The sequence below is a fragment of the Sorex fumeus genome, unplaced genomic scaffold (assembly GCF_029834395.1).
Source record: "Sorex fumeus unplaced genomic scaffold, SorFum_2.1 ptg000007l, whole genome shotgun sequence".
Lineage (NCBI taxonomy): Eukaryota > Metazoa > Chordata > Mammalia > Eulipotyphla > Soricidae > Sorex > Sorex fumeus.
In genome coordinates, this window is record NW_026606064.1 from 41,448,986 (window position 1) to 41,474,762 (window position 25,777).

The window sequence follows — 25,777 nt, forward strand, 5'->3', positions numbered from 1 at the left end:
CTTGTAGTAAAGGAAGCTATGTATGCATGAACAGAAAAATATTTGCTAAAATAACATAAAATTCCTTAAAAAAATTACACATTTTCAAAGGGAAAACTCAAAAGCACAGAATTGGAGGAGGAACCACAAATAACTAAGAAAACCCATTATCTAGAACCTCTGAGAATTGCTTGGGAGACTCAAAATTTTAAAAAATCAAAGAAACCACCTAATGATCTAGCGATACCAATAGTAGGCATGTATCCCAAGAACTTGAAAACACTATTTTGAAGAGCTATTTGCACCTCTGTTAATAGAAGCAGTATTAACAACAGCCTATATATGAAATTAACATAAATGTTCATTGATCGAAAAATTATATACCCTATAGAATTACATAGAATGGCATTTTGTTGTTAAGGATGAACTAGTATCATTTGGGACAAATGATCTTTTTCTGATACTTTTAAATTACAGAACTGTTATTTATAAAGTTAATGATAGTTGAGTTTTAGGCACAAATTATTTCAGTCTCACCACCAGTGTCAACTTCCCTCCACCAGTGTTCCCATATTCTCTTCCCAACCTAACACTCACCCTGCACCCACCTGTCAACTTGACAGGTATGTTACAAGTTTCAGTGGTTACAGCTTAGATCTCATGTTCTCAGTTTTGTTGAATCTGTGTTTTGGATATATGGCTACACTACTCACCCATATCACCAATAAAACCAAAGTTCTGATGCCTGTTTACCCATTATTTTCTGTTCTCTTGTTCCCCTTTGATTAGTAATCTCTTACTCAAGGGCTAATGGCTCCAGAGTGAGATACAACAATCTTCACACCCTTTCCTACAAGGAAACATTTTTGGATCATTTTTAGCAGATTATTCATAACAAACAATACAAAATAAATTATTTAGCTCCTGCTTTGGTGCAGGCTTGGGAGGGGTGTGTGGAAAAAATCAAAATATGGTGAGAGGAGAGGTGTTGGTGGTGGGATTAGTGTTGGAATATTGAATGTAATAAATTATTGTGAAAGCCTATAAAAATTAAATTAAATTTATAAAAAGAAGTACATCTTACCTTACAAGTCTAAATTAAGACCAAGAAGACTTTATTTCTTTCTCAGGAGGATTTTTTTTTTTGTGAAAATCAAGGGAATAATTTATAAAATCACTATGTAAGTTATAAAATTGTGTGTTGGTTATTCCTATTAAAATATAGGGAAAATTTCCTTGATTCTATAGTAAACTAGAAACTTAATGATGTGGTTCTATCTCATAGGCACAAATAATACTAAGAAGCAATATTAGTACATATCTCTCAGATATATCATATTGTCTAGTTTTAAAAAATAGTGACTCTAAGTCTTATTTTGCTCTGGAAAGTTTCAATTGATCTGGCTCAGGGGTTTGACATTTTTTGTTTGACATTTTTCTCTGTTCAGTAAGTTCATGAATTTTCTTCTCCATGAATTAAAAATAGATGCATATGATATTTACATATGTATTTTATCTATCAGGATGCATATACTTTATATTGTGTGTGTGTGTGCGTGTGTGTGTGTGTGTGTTTCCCTCTGAAGTGCTGGGGATAGAACACAGGGTCTCATGTAAGGCAAGTGATCTGCTCTGCTCCATCCCCAGTTTTTTGCATGTTCCAAAATGTTTTCTGCAACAGATAATATAATTGACAATATACACAGAAATGGATACACTATTGGCTTCTAAATAATAGCTTACTTTATCGTGTTGTACATGACCTCCTTTCCTTTTTTCTGTAAAGACATCAGAAGAATCCTTTTGTGCTTCAGATCCTATTAATGGAAGGAATCTTAGACTAGTAGGGCTTGGTACCTAGGAGCCACAGATTGGGTTAGTAAGACAAAAGGCGATTACTACCATAATATGAATTCAAGGATAGAAGGTAATAACTGAAGTGGTTTAACTCTTAAAATATACTCCCCTTCTTTCATGCCACTATTAATTACTTAAAGCATAAAAAATTATTGTAGGGCTGGATAGATAATACAGTGGGTTAAGCTCTTGCCTTGCATACAAGCTTCTCACGTTTGATCCTGGCATTGCATATGGTTCCCAGAGTATTCCCAGGAGTGGTTCTTTGGTGCAAAGCCAGGAATAAACCGAGGACAGCTATGTGTGTTTCCAAATCAACTCCTCTCCACAAATTAAAGGTAAAGGTAAAGGCCCTCCCGTTGATCATCGATTTGCTTGAGCGGGCCCAGTAACATCTCCATTGGAGACTTTGTTGTTACTGTGTCTGGCATATCGAATACGTCACGGGGAGCTTGCCAGGCTCTGCCGTGCGGGCGAGATACTCTCGGTAGCTTGCCAGGTTCTCTGAGAGGGGCGGAGGAATCGAACTCGGATTGGCCATGTTGGCTGCGTGCAAGGCAAACGCCCTACCGCTGTGCTATCACTCCAGCCCCACAAATTAAATTTTTATAAATTATTGCTATTGAGTGATAACACAGTGGGTAGGGAGTTTGCCTTGCATGCAGTCAAGATGGCCAACCGGAGTTCGATCCTTCGGAGAGACCAGCAAGCTACCAAGAGTATCTCGCCTGCACGGCAAAGCCTGGCAAACTACCCGTGGTGTATTCGATATGCCAAACACAGTAACAACAAGTCTCACAATGTTACTGGGCCTGCTCGAGCAAATCAATGAACAATGGGAAGACAGTGACAGTGACAGTGATTGCTATTGATGAAACGCAGTTTACAATAGTGTTAATGTTATGTGCTTGTTGTACCATTATACTGCACCTTCCCACCTTGAACAGAGTTTGTATGGATTGGAGACTTGAAGGATGAATAATAATTTGAAGGGAATTAAGTGGATTAATTCTGGATTTAAGAAGAGCATAAAGTCACAAAAGAAGGAAAGAACAGTGATGCTTAAAGAATGGCAAGTAATTTCACAAAGCTTGTGTGTGGTTTTCATCAAAAGAATGAGTTGGACTGAACTGTATGCCTCACTTTTCACTATATATATATATTTTTTTTCTTTTTGGGTCACACTTGGCAAAGCACAGGGGTTACTTCTGGCTCTGCACTCAGGAATCACTCCTAGAAGTTCTCAGGGGACCATATGGGATGCTGGGAATTGAACCTGGGTCAGCCGCGTGCAAGGCAAACGCACTATGCTTTGTGTTATCACTCCAGCCCTGTCACCTCATCCTCTTGATGAGCATCACACACAAGTGTCTTGTGCAGAATGACAGATTCAAGTGACTTAATTAGTGCATAGAATTGAAGATTTTTCTGTGACAGCACACTGCTTGTTAATGGAATCAACAATGTGATTTTTTAAAAAATTTCTTTTTTTCTCCTACCTTACACAAGTTCAGGTGAGGAATGGTATGTCATATTCCTGGTTGTTACTCAGTCTTAGAGAACTGTAACTTACCCTATATATAGGCAGAGAACCAAAAACGATCCCTGCTTCTTTGTTTTCTGATGTGAAACCTTCCAATGGATGTCTTTGAGTCTGCAAATCAGGACAGTTTTTAATGAAAAGACATTCTATCATTAAAAAAACCCTATAAAATTAAATCTTAGTTCTGCTGCTTATTGACAATATGGCCTAGGGCAAATCATTTCCTTGAACAGCTGAGGATCTGTGAGGAGCAAATGAAATGGTTTGTACTGTAAAGAGCTGCTCAAAAGTAAGATTTGTTATCTATTTTATTATTATTGCAAATAATTTCTCAAAGAAGGAATAAATGGCAGAAGATAAATAATACATCATTTGTAAGTAAAAACAAGTGATCAAACAAAAATACTGTAAAAAATAAGATACTCCTAAGTGGGAGATATTTTAACTCCATTTTAGCATTCAACCATTGCTTTTTTACCAACCATTTGAAAAAATAAAGTTATAGTAGTAATAGTTGATATGTTCAATTGTTTCAAGAAGTCTCAAACCTTTGTTTTTTCAATTTTATTTAATGTTTTAAGTGAGTTACTTGAAAAATATCTCATTCTTAAATTGAAAGAGAATATTTAAAGTGAATGTCAATCTTTTTTAAAGGTTATGCAACATTAAGGGTTTGGTGTGGAGGCAATCGCACAGCAGGTAAGGCATTTGCCTTGCACGTGGCTGACCCAGGTTCGATTCTTCCATCCCTCTTGGCAGAGCCTGGAAAGTTCCTCGTGAAGTATCTGATATGCCAAAAACAGTAACAAGTCTCATAATGGAGACGTTACTGGTGCCCACTCGAGCAAACTGATGAACAATGAGAGGACAGCGCTACAGTGCTACATTAATCCTGTTCAAAAAATAGGATGTTTGTTGCATGCTAGGCATATGTTTTCCAATAAAGGACTTTGCAAAGCAAATGTCAGTATAGAAATTATTTTGATTCACATTAGAATGTGGTAAGACATGAAAACTGAAGGATTATACTTTTGGAGAAAGTGAAATTAGCATTTATAGAGTGTCTATTATGCATTTGGGATATTTATCATTTAATCTTTACAAAAACTCAGGGGTTTTTCAGAATCAATAAAAAATTTATAAGAATAAACATTTCTGTCATAGTCAATATTTGCTGCCTCTCTTGCCTGTCTGTCTATATTTTGAGGAAAACTACCTGGAAAGAAAGGCATGGCTTATGAAAATAGTTTCACTGTTGAAGTATTAAATCTTACCATTAACTATTCATACAATTAGTACATATTACTATTACTATATTAAATAAAGTTGATACTATAAGCACTGTAGCACTGTCCTCCCATTCACCAATTTTCTCGAGCGGGCACCAGTAACATCTCCATTGCAAGACTTGTTACTGTTTTTGGCATATCAAATACTTCACGAGGAGCTTGCCAGGCTTTGCCATGCAGGCGAGATACTCTCGGTAGATTGCCGGGCTCTCCAAGAGGGATGGAGGAATAGAACCCAGGTCAGCCGCATGCAAGGCAAATGCCCTACCCACTATGCTATTGCTCTGGCCCAAAGTTGATACTATAAAAGAATAATGATGTAATAAATATTAATGAACCTATTGCTATGATTTATAAAGTGGAATAATTCCCTCAACCTTTTTGTTTTGTTTTATTTTGGGGACACAACCAGCAGTCCTCATTGCTTACTCCTGGCTTTGAACTCAAGGATCACTTCTGGCAGCAGTCAGGGGGATCACTTGGGATGCCCCAGATTGAACCCTAGTTATGCAAGACAAGTTTTCTGCCCACTCTATTTAACTTTTTATTCTTTGGCCCCTGTCTTTTCATCTGACATCTAACATGATGTTTAAAAGGAATTTTGTGATCTTAACTCTCTTTTTGCTTTTTAAATAGTTTTACTTTATACGCTTTTTAATTGCTTTGAACTAAAACAATATTTTAGTTTTGCCTCTTCTTGACTTTCATACAAAGTGTTATGGATTTGTTCTTAACCAATTTTTACATTAAATTATTCTGATCATAATAATGCTATATGTTATTTTCTCTGTTCCATTTTATTCTATCAGTATTTCAGTTAATAAGTATGGTATACTTTGTTTATTGATTATTTTATTGATAAGCATGTGAACTTGTTTTTAGGAATTTGCTATTGTAAAGATACCACTCTAAATAGTTTTGTATCTGCATGCTAAACGTATGTTCTTGAGTGATACTGAAAGACAGCAGCTCGCCAGAAATCTCTTCGGATCCCATGCAGAGCCGATTCCACCAGAGCACCTTGGATAGAGCAGGTGTCACCTCTCTGCCAACTCCAGATGAATCCCCAGTAGCCACACGTTTCCAGAAGAAAGCTCAGGTCTGTGGGACCGGGGACTAAAGACTCCAGGCCACATGGTAGTGGCGGGACTTCCCTTCCTATCTCCCCACCTGATCAGGTCCTGGCTGTCACACCCACGAACTGCCTCCAGGCGCCATCTCAGCACATCCACGGCCTTGATCCAGAGACTCACAAATGAATCTCAAAATGGATTAGCTCCCTACAGAAATGTCTCTGGACCCCAATCATTTACAATTTTAGAATCCCAGGAGTGTGTGGCCTCTCATGATATTCACAATAAGCAATAGAAAATCAATTATTTAGCATCTGCCTGTGGCAGACACGCTTGAATGGTGGTGGGGAAATTTGAAATAATGGTGGTGGGATTGGTGTTGAAATATTGAATGTAATCAATTAATGTGAACAACCTTATGAAAATAAAATTAAAAATTTTTTAAAAAATAAATAAACATATGTTCTTGAGTTTTCCAGGTGTATATTAAATTGATTATGCCTACTTTTCAACTTTACTGGATAATGCTAAGTAATTTCTCACAGTGTTTCTACAGTATCCACTTTTTGCACCAGTACTTAGTATTCTGAATTTTTCCATACACATTAAGCCTGGATATTATAATTCTTTTGAGATTTTCTAATCTGGTAGCCATAAAACTTTATGTAATTTTTACGATTACTATGAGTTCAGGCAACTATTTATATATTTAAGTTTTCTTTTGTGACATATTCGAAAATTTAACTACTTAAAAAAAGACTACATTTTCTTATACTTACGGAATTTTAGGAGCACTTTTTCTATATTTTTTTACTAATCCTTTGATGGTTACAAAGGTAGTTAAAAAGGTAGGGTAGATATTTGCAGGTAACTTTTATCATGGTTCATATACACACCATGATATCTTAAGTTAACATCAGATAGAACTGAAAGGTATGTTTAAGGAAACAATGAGTTTGACTTGTAGTGGGACATGCTAACTTGTAAGTTAGCAATGTGAGATCATTTTAGACAGGTACGTTTGGGTTATTTTGTGGAAGTTCATGAGAAAATTTATTTTAATTAGTGTCGGACCTTAGACTTAAGTTTGATACTATATTTATCCTTTATAGGTATTATAATAAACAGAATAAACAGAAATGGTATTTTTCTCTCTTACTTCATACTAAGAAAGTGTCTATAATAGGCAAATTAATGCCAGAGATATCAGTACCCTCATTCCCTACATGCAGTTTGAGAATTTTTTATCATTTAGCAAAATGGATTTTGCAAATGGGATTAAGTTTAGAAAACTTGAGACAGATTATCCTGGCATGTACAACCTGTTAATCAGAATCTTTAAAAGCAGAGGGACATTACTGGGTCAGACTGCAGAAGAAAGGTCTAAAATAATATATTTCTAATTTTGAAGATGAAGGAAAGAGTCATAAACTATGGAATATTTTCCCCTAGAATATCCACAAAGAAACATAGTTCTGACCAAGCCCCCGACTTTCCTCCATACAGGTGCATCCTTCTGTGCGCACCCCCAGTCCCATCCAGCCCTGGGATCCCATTCACTTGCCACCTGGACAGTGGCCTGAGGGTACTCCTGGGAGGTCTGGCGTGTGTGCCCACCCAGCCTCCACCTTTCCTGCACACAGGCCCTTGGGCCCAGGTCTGTGGACTAACATCAGGACGGGCTGAGGGCATGGCCTCCACGTAGGAGGCGTGGCCACCTCAAAAGTGGGCGTGGCCTTCCGTGAGGAGGTGGCTGCTGTCGCTGCAGTTATAGTTCCAACTCCCAGCCCTCTCGACTCATATCCTAACCTGTATTACCTAATACTTTGGAAAAAGTCCTGGCCACCTCAAACACAATACAACACTATTCCACTGGCCTACTACATTTCCAACAAAAAACCAGTACACAAGAGGCTGTTCAAGCCCAATATAAAAGAGCACCTCCTCCAACGCTTTACTAGATGCCTATCATAAGTAACAGATTAATGTCTGAGACGAAGGACTTATTCCAGAACGGCAGAAGGTTGAGCATCATCCGACCTTATTCAGAATCCTTTCCCACAATAAGAGGGAACACGGCTAGTAAACCTCAAGGTTTTACCTCTATACAACCACAACAGCATAAAGAAGCAGTGCAAATCTCAATTACAAGGAGAGGACGAAGAAAAGAGTCTTGAATTTGTGGGTTACCAGTGTTACCTGAATTTGTGGGTTACCTGAATTTGTAGGTTAACAGTGGTCACCCACAAATATGATCTCTGTGATAAAGAATTCTGAGATGACATTCTGCAGATGTTCAAGGAACTTCTCAAAGAATCAATGGAGCAGACATTCAGAAAATTAAAGAAAGTAATGAAAGAAACAGTGGAACGGATAGTCAAGAAAATACAGGAAGAAATGAGAGCAGAAATAAGAAAGCTACTAAGAGAAGTGTCCAAATAAAGAATTTGGTAGATGAAATTAAAAACTCAGTAGGTGCCCTTAGCAGTAGGATGAATAGACTGAAGACAGGATCAGTGAGTTTGAAGATGAATAACAGAAAACACATAGGGAACAACAAGCAATGGGAAAAGGCCTCAAAATAGAGAATTAGGAGATGACGCCAAGAGGAACAACATCAGAATCATTGAAGTACCAGAAGGACATGGAGGCAATCCCAATAAAAAAGCCACAGTGAAAAAAATCTTTGCTGAAAAGTTCCCAGAGTTAAAGAATGCAGACATCCAGATCCAAGGAGTCAGAAGGGTGCCAGCTAAGAGAGACCCTAATAAAAACAGTCCAAGGTATATCAGCCACAACGATGGATGCTGTGGACAGAGACACAATACTACAAGCAGCAGGGTCAAAGAAGGAAATCACGTACAAAGAAGCATCCCTTAAATTTACAGCAGATCTATCAGAGGAAACCCTCCAAGCCCGAAGGCAATGGTGGGATATGGTGGGATATAGTGAAAAAACTCAATGAAATGAACGCTTTGCCAACAACACTTTATCCAGCTAAACTCTCACTCAAACTCAATGGAACTATACACTATTTTGTAGATAAACAACAGCTCAGGAACTTCAAAGACTCAAAACCAAATCCAAAAGAAGGATTAAAGGGACTCCTGTAAGAGAAGAAGGAAAATATTTATAAACACAACCAACCCCTACAGAAAGATGGCACAAAACACTATGACAATAATCTCTCTCAATGTCAATGGTCTTAATGCATCAATCAAGAGACATAGTGGCAAAATGGATCCAGATACTGAAACCAACATTCTGCTGTCTACAAGAAACTCATCTGAACAATCAGAGCAAACACAGACTCAAAGTTAAAAGATGGAAAGCCATACTGCAAGCAAACAGCTCCCTAAAAAAAGTTGGGGTGGCCATACTAGTATCCGACAACATAGATTTCAGGTTGAAAAAGATTAGAAGGGATAGCCAAGGTCATTTTCTATTTATCAAGGGATACATACAACACTCTTAAATGTGTAGGCACCTAATGAGTGACCAGCTAAATACTTAAACAACTGCTAACAGATTTTAAGGAGGACATTACTAGCAACACAATGGTAGTTGGAGACTTCAACATCGCCTTATCACCTCTGGATAGATCAATAAGAACAAAACGGAGCAAGGAAACACTGGCTTTGAAGGAAGAAATAGAAGAGTGGGGGCTAATAGACCTATGCAAGGCTTTATATCCCCAAAAGAAAGAATAAACATTCTTCTCCAGTGCATGGAACATTCTCCAAAATAGACCATATGCTAGGCCACAAAACATACCTCAATAGAATCAGGAAGATAGTAGTAGTATCAACAATCTTTTCAGACCACAATGCGTTGAAGATAGAAGCGAATCACTCAAAGACATAGAAAAAAAAATCAAACACCTGGAAATTAAACAACTCAATGTTGAACAATGAGTGGATCAGGAAGTCAAAGACGAAATCAAAAGATATCTGGAAACAAATGAAAATGAAGACATGAGCTACCAGAATATATGGGATGCAGCTAAAGCCATGATAAGAGGAAAATTTATAGTGCTGCAAGAATTCCTAAGGAGAGAAGAAAGGGCCCACATAGATAGCCTAACCACACAGCTCAAAATCTTAGAAAAAGACCAACAAAAGGAAGCCAAAATTGGCTGAAGGAAAGAAATAATAAAACTTAGAGCAGAAATTAAGGACATGGAAAACAAACCAAAAAAATCAACAATCTGAAAGGTCAATGAAACCAAGAGCTTGGTTCTTTGAGAACTTAAACAAGATTGATAAACCACTAGCAAGACTCACAAAGAAAGAGAGAGAAAACCCTAATGAACCAAATCAGAAATGAAAAAGGGGACATCCCAACAGAAACCAGTGAAATTCAAAAGATCATCAGAGACTACTTTGAGAGTCTGTATGCCATAAAACAAGAAAACTAGAAGAAATGGATAAATTCCTGGATTCCTATAATCTCCCAAGATTGAACCAGGAAGACTTGGGATACCTGAATAGACCCATTCATATCAAGGAAACTGAAGCAGTAACCAAAAGTCTTCCCAAAAACAAAGTCCCAGGCCCAGACGAGTTCACTAGTGAATTCTTCCAAACATTCAAAGAAGAAATTTTGCCAGTTCTTCTCAAGCTTTTCCAGGAAATCAAAAAAATAGGAACTCTCCCAAACAGCTTCTTGAGGCACATATATCCCTAATACCTAAAGCAAACAAAGACACCACCACCAGAAACAACAACAACAAAAACTATAGGCCAATATCCCTGATGTATACAGATGCAAAGATCCTCAACAAAATATTAGCAAATAGAATCCAACAACTCATCAAAAAGATCATACACCACAACCAGTGGGATTCATCCCGGGGATGCAAGGATGGTTTAACATTCAGAAATCAATTAACATAATCCATCATATCAACAAAGGTAAAAATAAAAAACATATGATCATATCAATAGATGCAGAGAAAGCAATTGACAAGATCCAGCACCCATTTATGATGAAAACTCTGACCAAAATTGGTTTTGAAGGAACTTTCCTCAAGATATTCAAAGCCATCTACGACAAACCAATGGAAAGCATTATCCTCAATGGGGAAAAACTAAGGGCCTTTCCTCTAAGATCAGGGACAAGACAAGGATGCCAACTATCATCACTTCTGTTTAACATAATTCTGGAAGTACTTACAATAGTGATTAGGCAAAAAAAAAAAAAGACATTAAAGGTATCCAGATAGGAAAAGAAGAAATCAAGCTCTCACTATTCGCAGATGATGTGATACTCTATCTCGAGAATTCTAAATCCTCTACCAAGAAACAATAGTCTTGTACAGTAAAGACGCAGGCTATAAAATCAATGCCCCAAGATACTTGGCCTTCCTATATGCAAATAATGAGAGAGAGGAAAGCAACATGAAAAAAATAATCCCGTTCACAATTGTGCCCCAGAAAATTAAATACCTTGGAATCAGCCTAACTAAAGAGATAAAGGATTTCTACAATGAAAACTACAAAACGCTACTCCAGGAAATAAAAGAGGACACGTGGAAATGGAAACATGTCCTCTGCTCATGGATAGGAAGAATCAACATCGTCAAAATGGCAATACTCCCGAAAGCATTATACAGATTCACCGTGATCCCTATAAGGGTACCCAAGAAATTCTTCAAAGAAATGGATCAAGCATTCCTGAAATTCATATGGAACAACAAATGCCCCATGAATAGCTAAAGCAATTCTTGGGAAAAAAACATGGGGAGGCATTACCCTCCCCAACCTCAAACTCTAGTACAAAGCAGTAATAATTAAAACAGCATGGTACTGGAACAAAGGCAGGGCCGCGGTATAATGGAACAGGGTGGAATATCCCTACACACAACCCCAATGGTATGAACATCTAATCATTGATAAAGGAGCAAGAAATGTGAAATGGAACAAGAAAAACATCTTCAACAAATGATGCTGACATAACTGGACAAGCACATGCAAAAAAATGGGCTTAGACCTCGACCTAACACAATGCACAAAAGTCAGATCAAAATGTATTAAAGATCTCAACATCAGGCCAAAATCCGTAAGATACATTGAAGACAAGGTCGGCAAAACCCGCCAGGATATTGAGGCTAATGGTATCTTCAAAGACGACACTCCACTGACCAACCAAGTGGAAACAGAGATAAACAAATTGGACTATCTTAAAGTAAGAAACTTCTGCACCTCAAAATATACAATAATCAGAATACAAAGGCAATCTACAGAATAGGAAAGGATATTTGTCCAATATCCATCTGATAAAGTGTTTATATCAAGGATATACAAAGCACTGGTTGAACTCTACAAGAAGAAAACATCTAACCCCATCAAAAATGGGGTGATGAAATGAACAGAAACTTTCCCAAAGAAGAAATCATGTGCTAAAAGGCACATGAAAAAATGCTCTACATCACTAATCACCAGGGAGGTGCAGATCAAAACAACAATGAAATATCATCTCACACCACAGAGACTGACCCACATTCAAAAGAACAAAAGCAACTGGTGCTGGCGCAGATGTGGTGAGAAAGGGACCCTCCTTCACTGCTGGTAGAAATGTCGACTGGTTCAGCTCTTTTGGAAAATAGTATGGATGATTCTCAAAAACTTAGAAACTGAGCTTCCATTTGACCCAGCAATACCACTACTGGGAATATATCCCAGCGAGGCAAAAAAGTACAGTCGAAATTACATCTGCACCTCTATGTTAATTGCTACACTATTCACAATAGCCAAAATCTGGAAAAATCCCGAGTGCCCAAGAACAGATGACTGGTTAAAGAAACTTTGGTACATCTACACAATAGAGTACTATGCAGCTATTAGAAAAGATGAAGTCATAAAATTTACATACAAGTGGTACTACTTGGAAAGTATCATGCTAAGTGAAATGAGTCAGAAACAGAGGGACAGACATAGAAAGATTGCATTCATCTGGGGAATATAAAGTAATGAATTGGAAGACTAACACTGAAGAATAGCCAAGGTAAGTACCAGGAGGTTCACTCCATGGCTCAGAGGCCAGACGCACATGCTGTGGTAGAAGGCACCTCAGATAGAGAAGGTAGTACCAAATAAAGGATGTTGGGAGGATCCTACCAGGATGAGAGATGCATGCTAAAAATAGACTGTAGACCAAACATGATTGCCACTCAATGCCTCTTTTGCAAACCACAGGACCCAAAAGGAGAGAGAGGACAAAAGGGAATGCCTTGACACAGGGGTGGCTTGGGATGGGGATGGGGATGGGGTTGTGGTGGGAGGGATTCCAGGAGCATTGGAGGTGGGAAATGGGCACTGGTGGAGGGATAGGTACTCAACCATTGTATAACTGAAACCCAAGCACAAAAATCTGTAAGTCTACAACTGTACATCATGGTGTTTCACTAATAAAAAAATAATAAAATAAAAAATTTTTAAAAAATGAAATGACATCTGCACTAGTATGTTCATTGCTGCACTGTTCACAATAGCCAAAATGTGGAAAAAATCTGAGTGCCTGAGAACAGATGACTGGTTAAAGAAACTTTGGTACATCTACATAATGGAATACTATGCGGCAGTTAGAAAGGATGAAGTCATGAAATTTGCAAAGAAGTGTTTCTACATGGAAAGTATCAGAATAGTGAAATGAGTCAGAAAGAGAGGGACAGACATAGAAAGACTGCACTTATCTGTGGAATATAAAGTAACAGAATGGGAGATGAACACCCAAGAATAGTTGAGATAAGTACCAGGAGCCAGCAGCACATGCTGGGGGAAAACGCAGCTCAGATATATAAGGGAACACCAAGTAAAGGGTGTTTGGAGGATTTGCTTGGGATGCGAGACACGTGCTGAAAGTAAACTATAGACCAAACACGATGGTCATTCAATACCTCTATTGAAAATCACAACATCCTAAAGGAAAGAGAGAGCAAAAGGGAATGCCTGCCATAGATGTGGGGCTGTTTGGGGGACAAGGGGGAGGTAATAGGGCTACTGGGTTCCTTGGTGGTGGAGAATGGGCACTGGTGGAGGGATGGGTCCTTGATCATTGTATAACTGAAACCCAAACTCAAAATATTCAAGTCTACAACTGTACCTGATGGTGTTTCACTAATTAAAAAAAAAGAGAAATGCTCAGACAATATAGAAAATTTAAAAGAGAAATAAATAAAATGAAAATGAAAATTAAAAAAAAAGAAGCATAGTTCTAACACCACCTAATTTTAACTCTATAAGACATTGCTCAGATTTTTGACCTAAAGAACTCAATTATTTTTAAAAATTGTTGTTCAAGTATATTTGTAGTAGAAACATTAAAAGTATATGGTGTGGATATACCTAAATTCAGAAAAACGAAAATGAACTATTTATTTATTATTTTTTAAAACTACCTTGGAAGAAGAAAGAGACTTGAAAAATTTAAAATTATGTTCCACTTCAAAAGCCTTGGAGGGTGCACGTTTAAAAAGCAAGGACATTGAGCTCATTTTTTTCCATCTGTGTATAATGATAAAAGAAAACCTGTTACACACAAACGCACATCTTTTGTTCTTTGCCACTAAACAGGTATCCATTATATCTTTTTAACTTTGGATCCCCAGATTCTCTGGCTCCCAAAGTATCAGTCAAAAATTAATGAGCTAATTCTGAATTTTATTTTATACCCCATGGCATTCCATGTTTACCTTTATAGAAACCATACATTTTAAAAATTAAGATCCAACATTTGGTATCATTTATTTCATTCATAGTTACAGGTGTGGGAGGAATCTCTAAAATAGAAATAAGAAAATCTTTGGTAATAAAAAACTCATAATTTTTTTGTGAGTAGGGTAGTTTCACCTATAGTTAAAGAGAATTTTTTCTTTTTTCTTTTTTTTAAGAGAATTTTTTCTTAAAAGTAAGAATTTTAAAGTTCTTACTTTTTAAAAACACACTTTAATAAGAATTAAATAAGAATTGAAGTGTGTTTAAACGATAAAAAGTACAATGCTTTGTGTGCAGTGATTATAGAAGACAAATGTTGCTACTGAAAAAGCTTATTTGTTTACTTATATCCTAATGTAAATGGTATATTATATTTAAATTGTCAACTATATTATATTGTTTTTATTTTTATATCTGTCATTAATATTTTACTTCTGCTTGGAATGTTCTTCATTATTAATTTTTTTCTTAAACTTTTTTTAGTGAAACATCATGAGGTACACTTGTAGACTAACAAATTTTTGTGCTTGGGTTTCAGTTATACAATGATCAAGTACCCATCCCTCCGCCAGTGCCCATTCTCCACCCCCACCAATCCCAGTATCCTTCCCACCCCCCCAAACCCCCGTCCCACGCTGACTCTATGGCAGGGCACTCCCTTTTGTTCTCTCTCTCCTTTTGGGTGCTGTGGTTTGCAAAAGAGACATTGGGTGGCAATCATGTTTGGTCTATAGTCTATTTTCAGCATGCTTCTCCCATCCTGGGAGGATCCTCCCAACACCTTTATTTGGTGTTCCCCTCTTTATCTGAGCTCCCTTTTTCCCTAGTATGACTGGTTGGCCTCCAAGTCATGGAGTAAAATTCCTGGTACTAATCTCGGCCATTCTTCGGTGCTAGTTTCCTATTTTGTTACTTTATGTTCCCCAGATGAATGCAATCTTTCTATGTCTATCCCTTTCTTTCTGAGTCATTTCGCTTAACATAATACTTTCCATGTAATACCACTTGTATGTAAATTTCGTGACTTTGTCTTTTCTAATAGCTACATAGTACTACATTGTGTAAATGTACCAAAGTTTCTTTAACCAGTCATCTGTTCTCGAGTGCTCAGGTTTTTTCCAGATTCTGGCTATTGTAAAGAGTGCTGCAATGAACAGACAATTGCAGATGTCACTTCGACTATACTTTTTTGCCTCTCTGGGATATATTCCGAGGAGTGGTATTGCTGGATCAAATAGGAACTCAATTTCTAATTTTTTGAGAATCAACCATACTGTTTTCCAAAAGGGCTGAACCAGTCGGGATTACCACCAACAGTGAAGGAGTGTCCCTTTCTCACCACGTCTGCGCCAGCACTGGTTGCTTTTGTTCTTGTGGATATGGGCCAGTCTCTGTGGTGTGAAGTGATATCTCATTGTGGTTTTGATCTACATTTCCCTGATGATTAATGATGTGGAACATTTTCTCATGTGCCTTTTTGTCATTCGGATTTCTTCTTTGTGAAAGTTTCTATTCATTTCATCACCCCATTTTTTGATGGGGTTGAATTTTTTCTTTTTGTGGAGTTGAACCAGTACTTTGTATATCCTTGAAATTAACCCCTTATCAGATGTGTAGTTGGCGAATATCCTTTCCCATTCTGTAGACTGTCTTTGTATTTTGGCCACTGTTTATTTTGAGGTGCAGAAGCTTCTTAGTTTAAGATAGTCCCATTTGTCTATCTCTGTTTTCACTTGCTTGGCCAGTGGTGTGACATTTTTGAAGACACCATTAGCTTCTATGTCATGAAGGGTTTTGCCAACTTTTTCCTCAATGTACCTTATAGATTCCAGTCTGATGTTGAGGTCTCTAGCCCACTAGATCTTACTTTTGTACATGGACTTAGGCAGAGATCTGAGCCCATTTTTTTGCATGTAGCTGTCCAGTTTTGCCAGCATAATTTGTTAAAGAGGCTTTCCCTGCTCCACTTCACTTTTCTTGCCCCCTTATCGAAGATTAGATGCTCGTATGCTTGGGCGGAGATGTCAGTATATTCAACCCTGTTCCATTGGTCTACAGCTCTGCCTTTGTTCCAGTACCATGCTGTTTTAATTATTACTGCCTTGTAGTAGAGTTTGAAGTTAGGGAGGTTGATTCCTTCCATTTTCTTTTTCCCAAGAATTGCTTTAGCTATTCGTGGGGGCTTATTGTTCCACATAAATTTCAGGAGTGTTTGCTCCACTTCTTTGAAGTATGTCATGGGTATCCTGATAGGGATTGCGTTGAATTTATACAGTGCTTTGGGAAGTATTGCCATTTTGACAATGTTAGTTCTCCCGATCCATGAACAGGGGATATTTTTCCATTTCCTCGTATCCTCTTTTATTTCCTGAAGTAGTGTTTTGTAGTTTTCTTTTTACAGGTCCTTTACTTCCTTAGTTAAGGTGATTCCTAGGTATTTGATTTTCTGGGGCACAATTGTGAATGGGATTGTTTTCTTCATGTCACTTTCTTCTCTCTCACTGTTTCCGTATAGGAACGCCATGGACTTTTGGGTATTGATTTTATAGCCCGCAACTTTACTATACCAGCCTGTTGTTTCTAGAAGTTTCTTGGTAGAGGTTTTAGGATTCTCTAAGTATAGTATCATATCATCTGCGAATAGTGAGAGCTTGATTTCTTCCTTTCCTACCTGGATGCCCTTAATATCTTTTTCTTGCCTAACCGCTATTGCAAGTACTTCCAGTACTATATTGAATAGCAGTGGAGAGAGTGGACATCCTTGTCTCCTTCGCCATTGAGGATGATGTTTGCTGTAGGCTTGTGGTAGATAGCTTTAACTATATTGAGGAAAATCCCCTCTATCCCCATTTTGGCTAGGGTTTTCATCATAAATGGGTGCTGGATCTTGTCAATTGCTTTCTCTGCATCTATTGATGTGATCATATGATTTTTATCTTTTGTTTTGTTGATATGGTGGATTATGTTGATTGATTTCCGAGTGTTAAACCAGCCTTGCATCCCCGGGATGAATCCTACTTGGTCATGGTGTATGATCTTTTTGATGAGTAGTTGAATTCCATTTGCTAATATTTTGTTGAGAATCTTCGCATCCGTGTTCATCAGGGACATCGGCCTGTAGTTTTCTTTTCTCGTGGTGTCTTTGTTTCCTTTTGGTATTAGAGAGATATGGGCTTCATAGAAACTCTTTGGGAGAATTTCTGGTTTTTCAATTTCCTGGAAAAGCTTGAGAAGAACTGGCAGCAAGTCCTTTTTAAATGTTTGAAAAAATTCGCTAGTGAATCCATCTGGGCCTGGGCTTTTGTTTTGGGGAAGACTTTTGATTGCAGTTTCTATTTTGTTGATGTTAATAGGTCTATTCAGGTACTCCAGATCTTCTTGATTCAGCTTTGGGAGATTATAGGAGTCCAGGAATTTGTCCATTTCTTCTAGGTTCTCTTGTTTTGTGGCATACAGACTTTCAAAGTAGTCTCTGATGATCTTTTGGATTTCTTTGGTTTCTGTTGTGATATTCCCCTTCTCATTTCTGATTCGGTTTATTGGGGTTCTCTCTCTCTGTTTCTTTGTGAGTGTTGCTAGTGGTTTATCTATTTTGTTTATTTTCTCAAAGAACCAGCTCTTGGTTTCATTGATCTTTCGAATTGTATCTTTGATTTCCATGTCATAGATTTCTGCTCTAAGTTTTATGATCTCTTTCCTTCTGCCTGATTTAGGCTCTTTCTGTTGATTCTTTTCTAAGGTCTTGAGCTGTGAGGTCAAGTTGTTTATGTGCTTCGTTTCTACAGACCTAAGATATGCTTGCAGAGCTATAAATTTTCCCCTTAATATGGCTTTCGCTGCATCCCATAGGTTCTGGTAGCTCGTGTCTTCATTTTCATTTGTTTCCAAGTATCTTTTTATTTCGTCCTTGACTTCATTCCTGACCCACTCATTGTTCAGCATCAAGCTGTTTAACTTCCAGGTGTTTGATTTGGGTCTCTGTGTCTGTGTGTGATTCACTTCTATCCTCAGTGCATCATGGTCTGAAAAGATGGTTAATACTATTTCTATCTTCCTGATTCTGTTGAGGTATGTTTTGTGTCCTAGCACATGGTCTATTTTGGAAAATGTTTTGTGTGCACTGGAGAAGAATGTGTATTCTTTCTTTTTGGGGTGTAAAGCCCTGTAAAGGTCTATAAGCCCTTTCTCTTCTATTTCTTCTTTCAAATCCAATGATTCCTTGCTGGGTTTTGTTCTTGTTGATCTGTCCAGAGGTGATAGGGCAATGTTGAAGTCTCCAAGTACTATTGTGTTGGTAGCGATGTCCTCCTTAAAATCTGTTAGCAGTTGTTTGAAATATTTAGCTGTTCCCTCATTAGGTGCGTATACATTTAAGAGTGTGATTTCTTCCTGTTGTACGTATCCCTTGATGGAGAGAAAATAGCCTTCACTGTCCCTTCTAATATTTTTCAAGGTGAAATTAATGTTGTCAGATACTAGTATGGCCACTCCAGCTTTTTTGAAGGAGCTGTGTGCTTGCAGGATTGTTTTCCATCCTTTGACTCTGAGTCTGTGTTTGCTCTGGCTGTTGAGATGAGTTTCTTGTAGGCAGCAGAATGTTGGGTTCTGTCTCTGTATCCATTTTGCCACTCTGTGTCTCGTCAATGGTGAATTGAGACCGTTGACATTGAGAGAGAATATGGTTATGGGGTTTTGTGTCATGTTTCTGTGTGGGTGTGTTGTGGTTGTAGGGTTTGTCTTGTCTTATATAGTAGCCCCTTTAGGCCTTGTTTTAGGTTTGGTTTTGAGTCTCTGAAGTTCCTGAGCTGCTGTTTATCTAGAAAATAGTGTAGCATTCCTTCCATTTTGAGTGAGAGTTTAGCTGGGTAGAGTATTCTTGGTGAAGCGTTCATTTCAGTGAGTTTTTTGACTATATCTCGCCACTGCCTTCAGGCTTGTAGGGTTTCCTCTGATAGGTCTGCTGTGAATCTCAGGGGTGCTCCTTTGTATGTGATTTCCTTTTTTGCCCTTGCTACTTGCAGTATTGTGTCTCTATCGGCAGCATTGTTCATTCTAACTATAATATGTCTTGGAGTGTTTCTGTTTGGGTCTCTTTTAGCTGGCACCCTTCGGGCTTCTTACATCTGTATGGCTGTATTGTGGAGCTCTGGGAATTTTTTGGCAATGATTTGTTTAAGCATGGTTTTTTCATTGGGATTGTTTCCCTGAGCTTCTGGTAGTCCAATGATTCTAATATTGTTTCTTTTGGAATTGTCTCGTAAGATTCTGATTCTCTATAGAGCCATTTTGAGGTCCTTTGCCACTGTTTGTTGTTGTGTGTTGGCTTGATGCAGGTGATCTTCCAGCTCACTGATTCTTTCCTCAGCTGTGGTCATTCTATTTTTGAGGGCAGAGAGTGAGTTTTTGACTTCATCTAGGGAATCTGTGATGCGTGCCATTTCTGTGCGAAGCTTTCCAATTTCGGCTCTCATTTCTTGCTGTATTTTGTTGATTGTGCGATCGATTGTTTCTTTCATGTCCTCTTTGAATTTAGCGGATATCTATCTGACTGTTTCATCAAGTTGATTGAACATCTTAATGACTTCATATCTGAATTCTTTGTCAGAGAGGTCCCTAAGGTGGCTAGCACCTACTGAGGCTTCTCGACTTATTTCCTCGTGGTCTCCCTGTGGCAGGGATTTGCATTGTTTCTTCATGTTGTTGTGTAGGTGTAGGGGTGAGATTTCTTGATTTGAATAAACTACCTGATGCTTGATTTCAGTAAACTACTTGTGGCCATGTGAGCGTTGGCCCGCAGAAAATTAGGCCACACCCACTTTTAAAAGCCACGCCCACTTCTTAGTGGCCACACTCCCACAGATACCTGGTGTGTGTCCAGGGAGTAAAGACTGGGTGGGGAGAAGAGACCAGCTCGGCTTGGGCGGCGGAAAGGGAGAGGCAGAGAGGCTCAGATCAGCTTTGTCGCCCGGCGTCCGGGGGACACCTCTGGGGCTTGCACTGTGCAATTCAAGTCCCGGGTCCGAGAAATGGTGCAAAAACTGACCTGGGGATTGGGGAAGAAAGACCAGCTCGGCTTCGGCAGCGGAAAGGGAGAGCTGAATCTTACTTTTGTACATGGTGTTAGGCAGAGATCTGAGCCCACTTTATTTTTTGCATGTAGCCAACAAGTTTTGCCAGCACAATTTGGTAAAGAGGCTTTCCTGACTCCACTTCGCATTTCTTGCTCCTTTATCAAAGATTAGATGATCATATGTTTGAGGGGAGATGTCAGTATATTCGACCCCTTTCCATTGGTCTGCAGCTCTGCCTTTGTTCCAGTAACATGCTGTTTTAATTATTACTGTTTTGTAGTAGAGTTGGAAGTTATGAAGGTTGATTAATACATTTTCTTTTCCCCAAGAATTGTGTTACTATTCATGGGTGCTTATTGTTCCATAAGAATTTCAGGAGTGTTTGCTCCATTTCTTTGAAGAATGTCATTGGTATCATTATAAGGATTGCAATGAATTTGTACAATGCTTTGGGAAGTATTGCCATTTTGACAGTGTTAATTCTCCCGATCCATGAGCAGGGGATATCTTTCCATTTTCTCATGTCCTCTTTTATTTCCTGAAGTAGCGTTTTGTAGTTTTCTTTGTACAAGTCCTTTACTTCCTTAGTTAAGCTGATTCCTAGGTACTTGATTTTCTTGGGTACAATTTTGAACGGGATTGTTTTTTTATGTCACTTTCTACTCTCTCACTGTTTCCATATAGGAAAGCCATGGACTTTTTGGTATTGATTTTATAACCCACAACTTTACTATACAAGTCTATTGTTTCTAGGAGTTTCTTGCTAGAGGTTATAGGATTCTCTAAGTATAGCATCATATCATCTGCGAATAGTGAGAGCTTGATTTCTTCCTTTCCTACCTGAATGCCCTTACTATCTTTTTCTTGCCTAACCGCTATTGCAAGTATTTCCAGTACTATATTAAACAGCATTGGAGAGAGTAGGCATCCTTGTCTCGTCCCTGATCTTAGAGGGAAGGCTCTCACTTTTTCCCCATTGAGCGTGATGCTTGCTGTAGGCTTGTGGTAAAAGGCTTTAACTATATTGAGGGAATTCCCCTCTATACCCATTTTTGGCAAGGGTTTTTTTTATCATAAACAGGTGCTGGATCTTGTCAAATGCTTTCTCTGCATCTATTGATATGATCATGTGCTTTTTATTTTTTCTTTTGTTGATATGATGGATTATGTTGATCGATTTCCGAATGTTAAACCATCTTTGCATCTCTGGGATGAATCCTACTTGGTTACAGTATATGATCTTTTTGATGAGTCATTGGATTCTATTTGCTAATTGTTAAGGATCTTTGCATCTGTGTTCATCAGGGATATCGGCCTGTAATTCTGTTTCTTTGTGGTATCTCTGTCTGCTTTTGGTATCAGGGTTATATTTGCTTCGTAGAAACTGTTCAGAAGTGTTTTTGATATTTCAATTTCGTGGAAAAGCTTGATCCTAATTGTAAACACAATCTAAGACAAACTCTAAAACTAAACTCCAAATAAAATAATAACCAATATCAACCCTAAATATAACCCTAATACCAATGCTAACTCTAATTCTATAATAACCTTTAAAGTAACAGTAAAGGTAAAGGTAAAGGTAAAGGCCCTCCCGTTGATCGTCGATTTGCTCGAGCGGGCCCAGTAACGTCTCCATTGGAGACTTTGTTGTTACTGTGTCTGGCATATCGAATACTCTCGGTAGCTTGCCGGGCTCTCCGAGAGGGGCGGAGGAATCGAACTCGGGTTGGCCATGTTGGCTGCTTGTAAGGCGAACGCCCTACCGCTGTGCTATCACTCCTATTCTTTCCCTAACTTAATGTAAGCTTAACCTTAATTTTATTATGAAACCAAATCAAATATAACCCTAATCCTTAGTAATCCTGGCCTAAATTGTAACCTTAAACATAACTCTAAATTTACTTCTAAATATAACCCTAAACCTAATCCTAATTGTAGCCCTAACCCTAACCTTAACTCTAATTTTAACCTTAACATTCATTGTAGACATAACCCTAAACCCAATTTTAACCCTAACCAAAACCTAATTGTAACCAAAACCTAAACTTTCCAATAATCTTGGGGCTGGAGAGATAGCACAGCGGGTAGGGCATTTGCCTTGCATGCGACCGACCCAGGTTCGATTCCCTGCATCCCATATAGTCCCCTGAGCACCGCCAGGAGTAACTCCTGAGCTAGTAGTAACCCCTGTGCACTGCCGGGTGTGATCCCCAAAGCAAAACAAAACAAAACAAAACAAAAAAACATAATACCCCAAACTTTCCAATAATCTTAATTCTAACCCAAAATGAAACTAAATATGTAGCCCTAATTCTAAACCAAACCTTAAATCTATTAACTAGAACGCTAGTCAAACATAACCATAATCTTAGCTCTAATCTTTTTTTTGCCTTTTTTTGCGGGGGAGGGGGTCACACTTAGCAGTACTCAGGGCTGACTCCTTGCTCTGCACTCAAGAATCACTTCTGGCCATATGCAGTGCCAGGGATCAAATGCAAGCCAGCTATGTGCAAGGCAAATACTGTGCCTGTTGTATGGGACCGGAGTGATAGCACAGCACGTAGGGTGTTTGCCTTGCACGCGGACACTCAGGTTCAGTTCCTCCCTCCCTCTCGGAGAGCCTGGCAAGCTACAGAGAGTATTTTTCTCGCATGGCAGAATCTGGCAAGCTCCCTGTAGCGATATGCCAAAAAACAGTAACAACAAGTCTCACAATGGAGACGTTACTGGTGCCTGCTCTAGAAAATCGATGAACAAGGGGAGGACAGTGCTATAGTGCTACAGACAGTGTAGTATTATCACTCTACTCCCCTTATTTTAATCTTAATATATTTTAAGTATGGTCCTAATGCTAGTCCTTTTAATATTAAATTGAACTGAAACCCTACCTTGACCCTAATTTAATTATAATGCTAAACCTAACACAAGTTCAACCCTACATCAATATCCTAACCTGAAAAGCAGCCCTAAATCTTAACAGCAATTCTAATAGTTACTGTCACTGTCACTGTCCTCCTGTTCATCGATTTGCTCGAGCGGGCCCAGTAATGTCTCCATTGGAGACTTTGTTGTTAGTGTGTTTGGCATATCAAATACATCATGGGTAGCTTGCCAGGCTGTGCCGTGCAGGCGAGATACTCTCGGTAGCTTGCCAGGCTCTTTGAGAGGGGCGGAGGAATCGAACTCGGGTCGGCCATGTTGGCTGCATGCAAGGCAAATGCCCTACCTGCTGTGCTATTGCTCCAGCCCAATTCTAATAGTAACATTAACTTTGATTCTTCTCTCTTTCATCTCATCTAGTGAAATCTTCCCCCAGTTAGAGCTTACCCAAGGTTCCCTATCCTGGTAGGTATGATTATGAGGTTAGGCATTCAGAGATCTATCATTAGGGGTTAAGCTTTGCTGATATCAAAAGTTGATGAGTACATATCTTTTCTACTTTGACAAAAATTCCAAGTCAAAAATAGGACTATTCTTTGCAAAAACAGCTTTTAACTGAAGTTCTGTTCTCTGTTGTTGGAACTATTCTCCTTCCTCTAATCCTTTAAAATACTCACTCTCCCATATAGGTAAGCAAACCCATGAAATTAAGTCTTATTATGTCTTAGAGCTCTCATATTTGATGATCATTCACCTGAAAAATGTACAAAATCCAGTGATATTTTTTCTATTGTCTTATATGAGCTCACTGCATTGCTCTACAAATATCACCTCTCTATCACTTACTACTCTCTTCTTTCATGGTAGTAACCATTATGTCTTCCTTGTAATAAATAAAATTATTTTAAAAAATTTGTGCTAATGTATTTTGGAATTTGTGACAAATATATTAAGTCTACAAATGTAAAAATTAGTAGAAGTGAAGAGCATTAAGAAATTTTAAAGAGGGAGAGATGCCTCCGGATCCTGTACCAGCTGAGTCTCATCCGGGACACCCCAGAGAGGGTCAGTGAGCCCACCACCTCCCAAACAGAGCTCTGGCAGCCCAAAACTCCATAACCCAATTGCCACCAGGCTCATAGCTGAACTCCACAAGCTTAGACGAGCCTCATCCAGGAATGAATCTGTTAAAAAACCCAGGTATGGAGGTTTTGTGACTGAAATCTACAGGGTCTCATGGGGTCAGGAATGGGTGACCTCCCTCCATTCTCCCTTTTCCTCCTGGACCCTGGCAGTCAGAAAATAAATCAAACTGCCTTTGGAACCATATAAGTTAATTAACTGTCCATGATCCAGATTTACTTTACTCATAAGTAAATCTTGAAGGAGATCAACAAGATGAGGATATGTTTTCAGACCCCAAAGTCACTATCCAGTTAAAAATTTAACGCCAACTGTATCACCCCATTCAAAATTTTAGAATTTCTGGAGCAACATCTTATACTTTACTCCACTGATAGACCAGGAGTAGCACACCACGTTGTATGGAATGTAAAGAAAAAAGCAACCAATCTCAATAAGAAAATATTAGCACACAAGACTCAACCTATAACAACATGTTAGCAATCTGTTATATGAGGGCTTAATTGCTCCAGGGTGATATATAACAATCTTCACACACTTTCTTCTAGGGAAATCTTTTTTGATCATTTTCAGCAAATTATTCATAATAATCAACACAAAATAAATTATTTAGGGCCTGCTATTGGGGCAGGCTTGGATGGTGGTTGGGAAAATTGGAAATAATTGTGGTGGGAAGGCATATTGGTGTTTGGATTAGTGTTGGAATATTTAATGTAAGAAATCAATGTAAACAAGTTTATAAAAATGAAAGCATATTAAAAAAAGAAAATTTAAAGGGTAAATCTGAACATGCCTATTAAAGTACATACTGTTTCATCCTAAGAAATGGAATATTACTTTTATATTAGAGAAAATATTTTATTATAGACACTGTTTAAGTGTCTACTAATACACAAAAGATATTGCAATAAAATTCTATGGATATAAAACTAATAAGACATAGAACATTGAATATAAATGAGATATTAATTCATTATTGAAAATGTGCAAAATTTCTTAGCAAGCTAGGAGTAAACCTATGTTTTTTAATCTAGCAGAGGACGACATAATCACAATCAATGAGTACCATACTCAATGCCACATGATGGGAAGTTTCTCCTGTCCTTTAAGGGACTCTTTTAACAGTTCTTGCATAACTGGTTTCGAGGCTATGAATTCCCTAAGATGTTGCCTATCCATAAACTGTACAGTTCCTTCAAATCTGGATAATAATGTAGCTGGATAGTGT

General features: G+C 38.3%; 1 protein-coding gene across 1 annotated transcript in view; it reads right to left on the bottom strand.

Moving 5' to 3' along the window:
• WDR64 (WD repeat domain 64) overlaps nucleotides 1–25,777 on the bottom strand; it is a 180,870-nt gene that overhangs the window by 3,982 nt on the left and 151,111 nt on the right. Inside the window, exons 27-29 of the mRNA XM_056106911.1 lie at nucleotides 14,140–14,245; nucleotides 3,410–3,490; nucleotides 1,723–1,836 (exon numbers count right to left, since the gene is read on the bottom strand). Coding sequence (XP_055962886.1) covers nucleotides 1,723–1,836; nucleotides 3,410–3,490; nucleotides 14,140–14,245 — 301 coding nt within the window. The remainder of the gene's footprint in view (nucleotides 1–1,722; nucleotides 1,837–3,409; nucleotides 3,491–14,139; nucleotides 14,246–25,777) is intronic.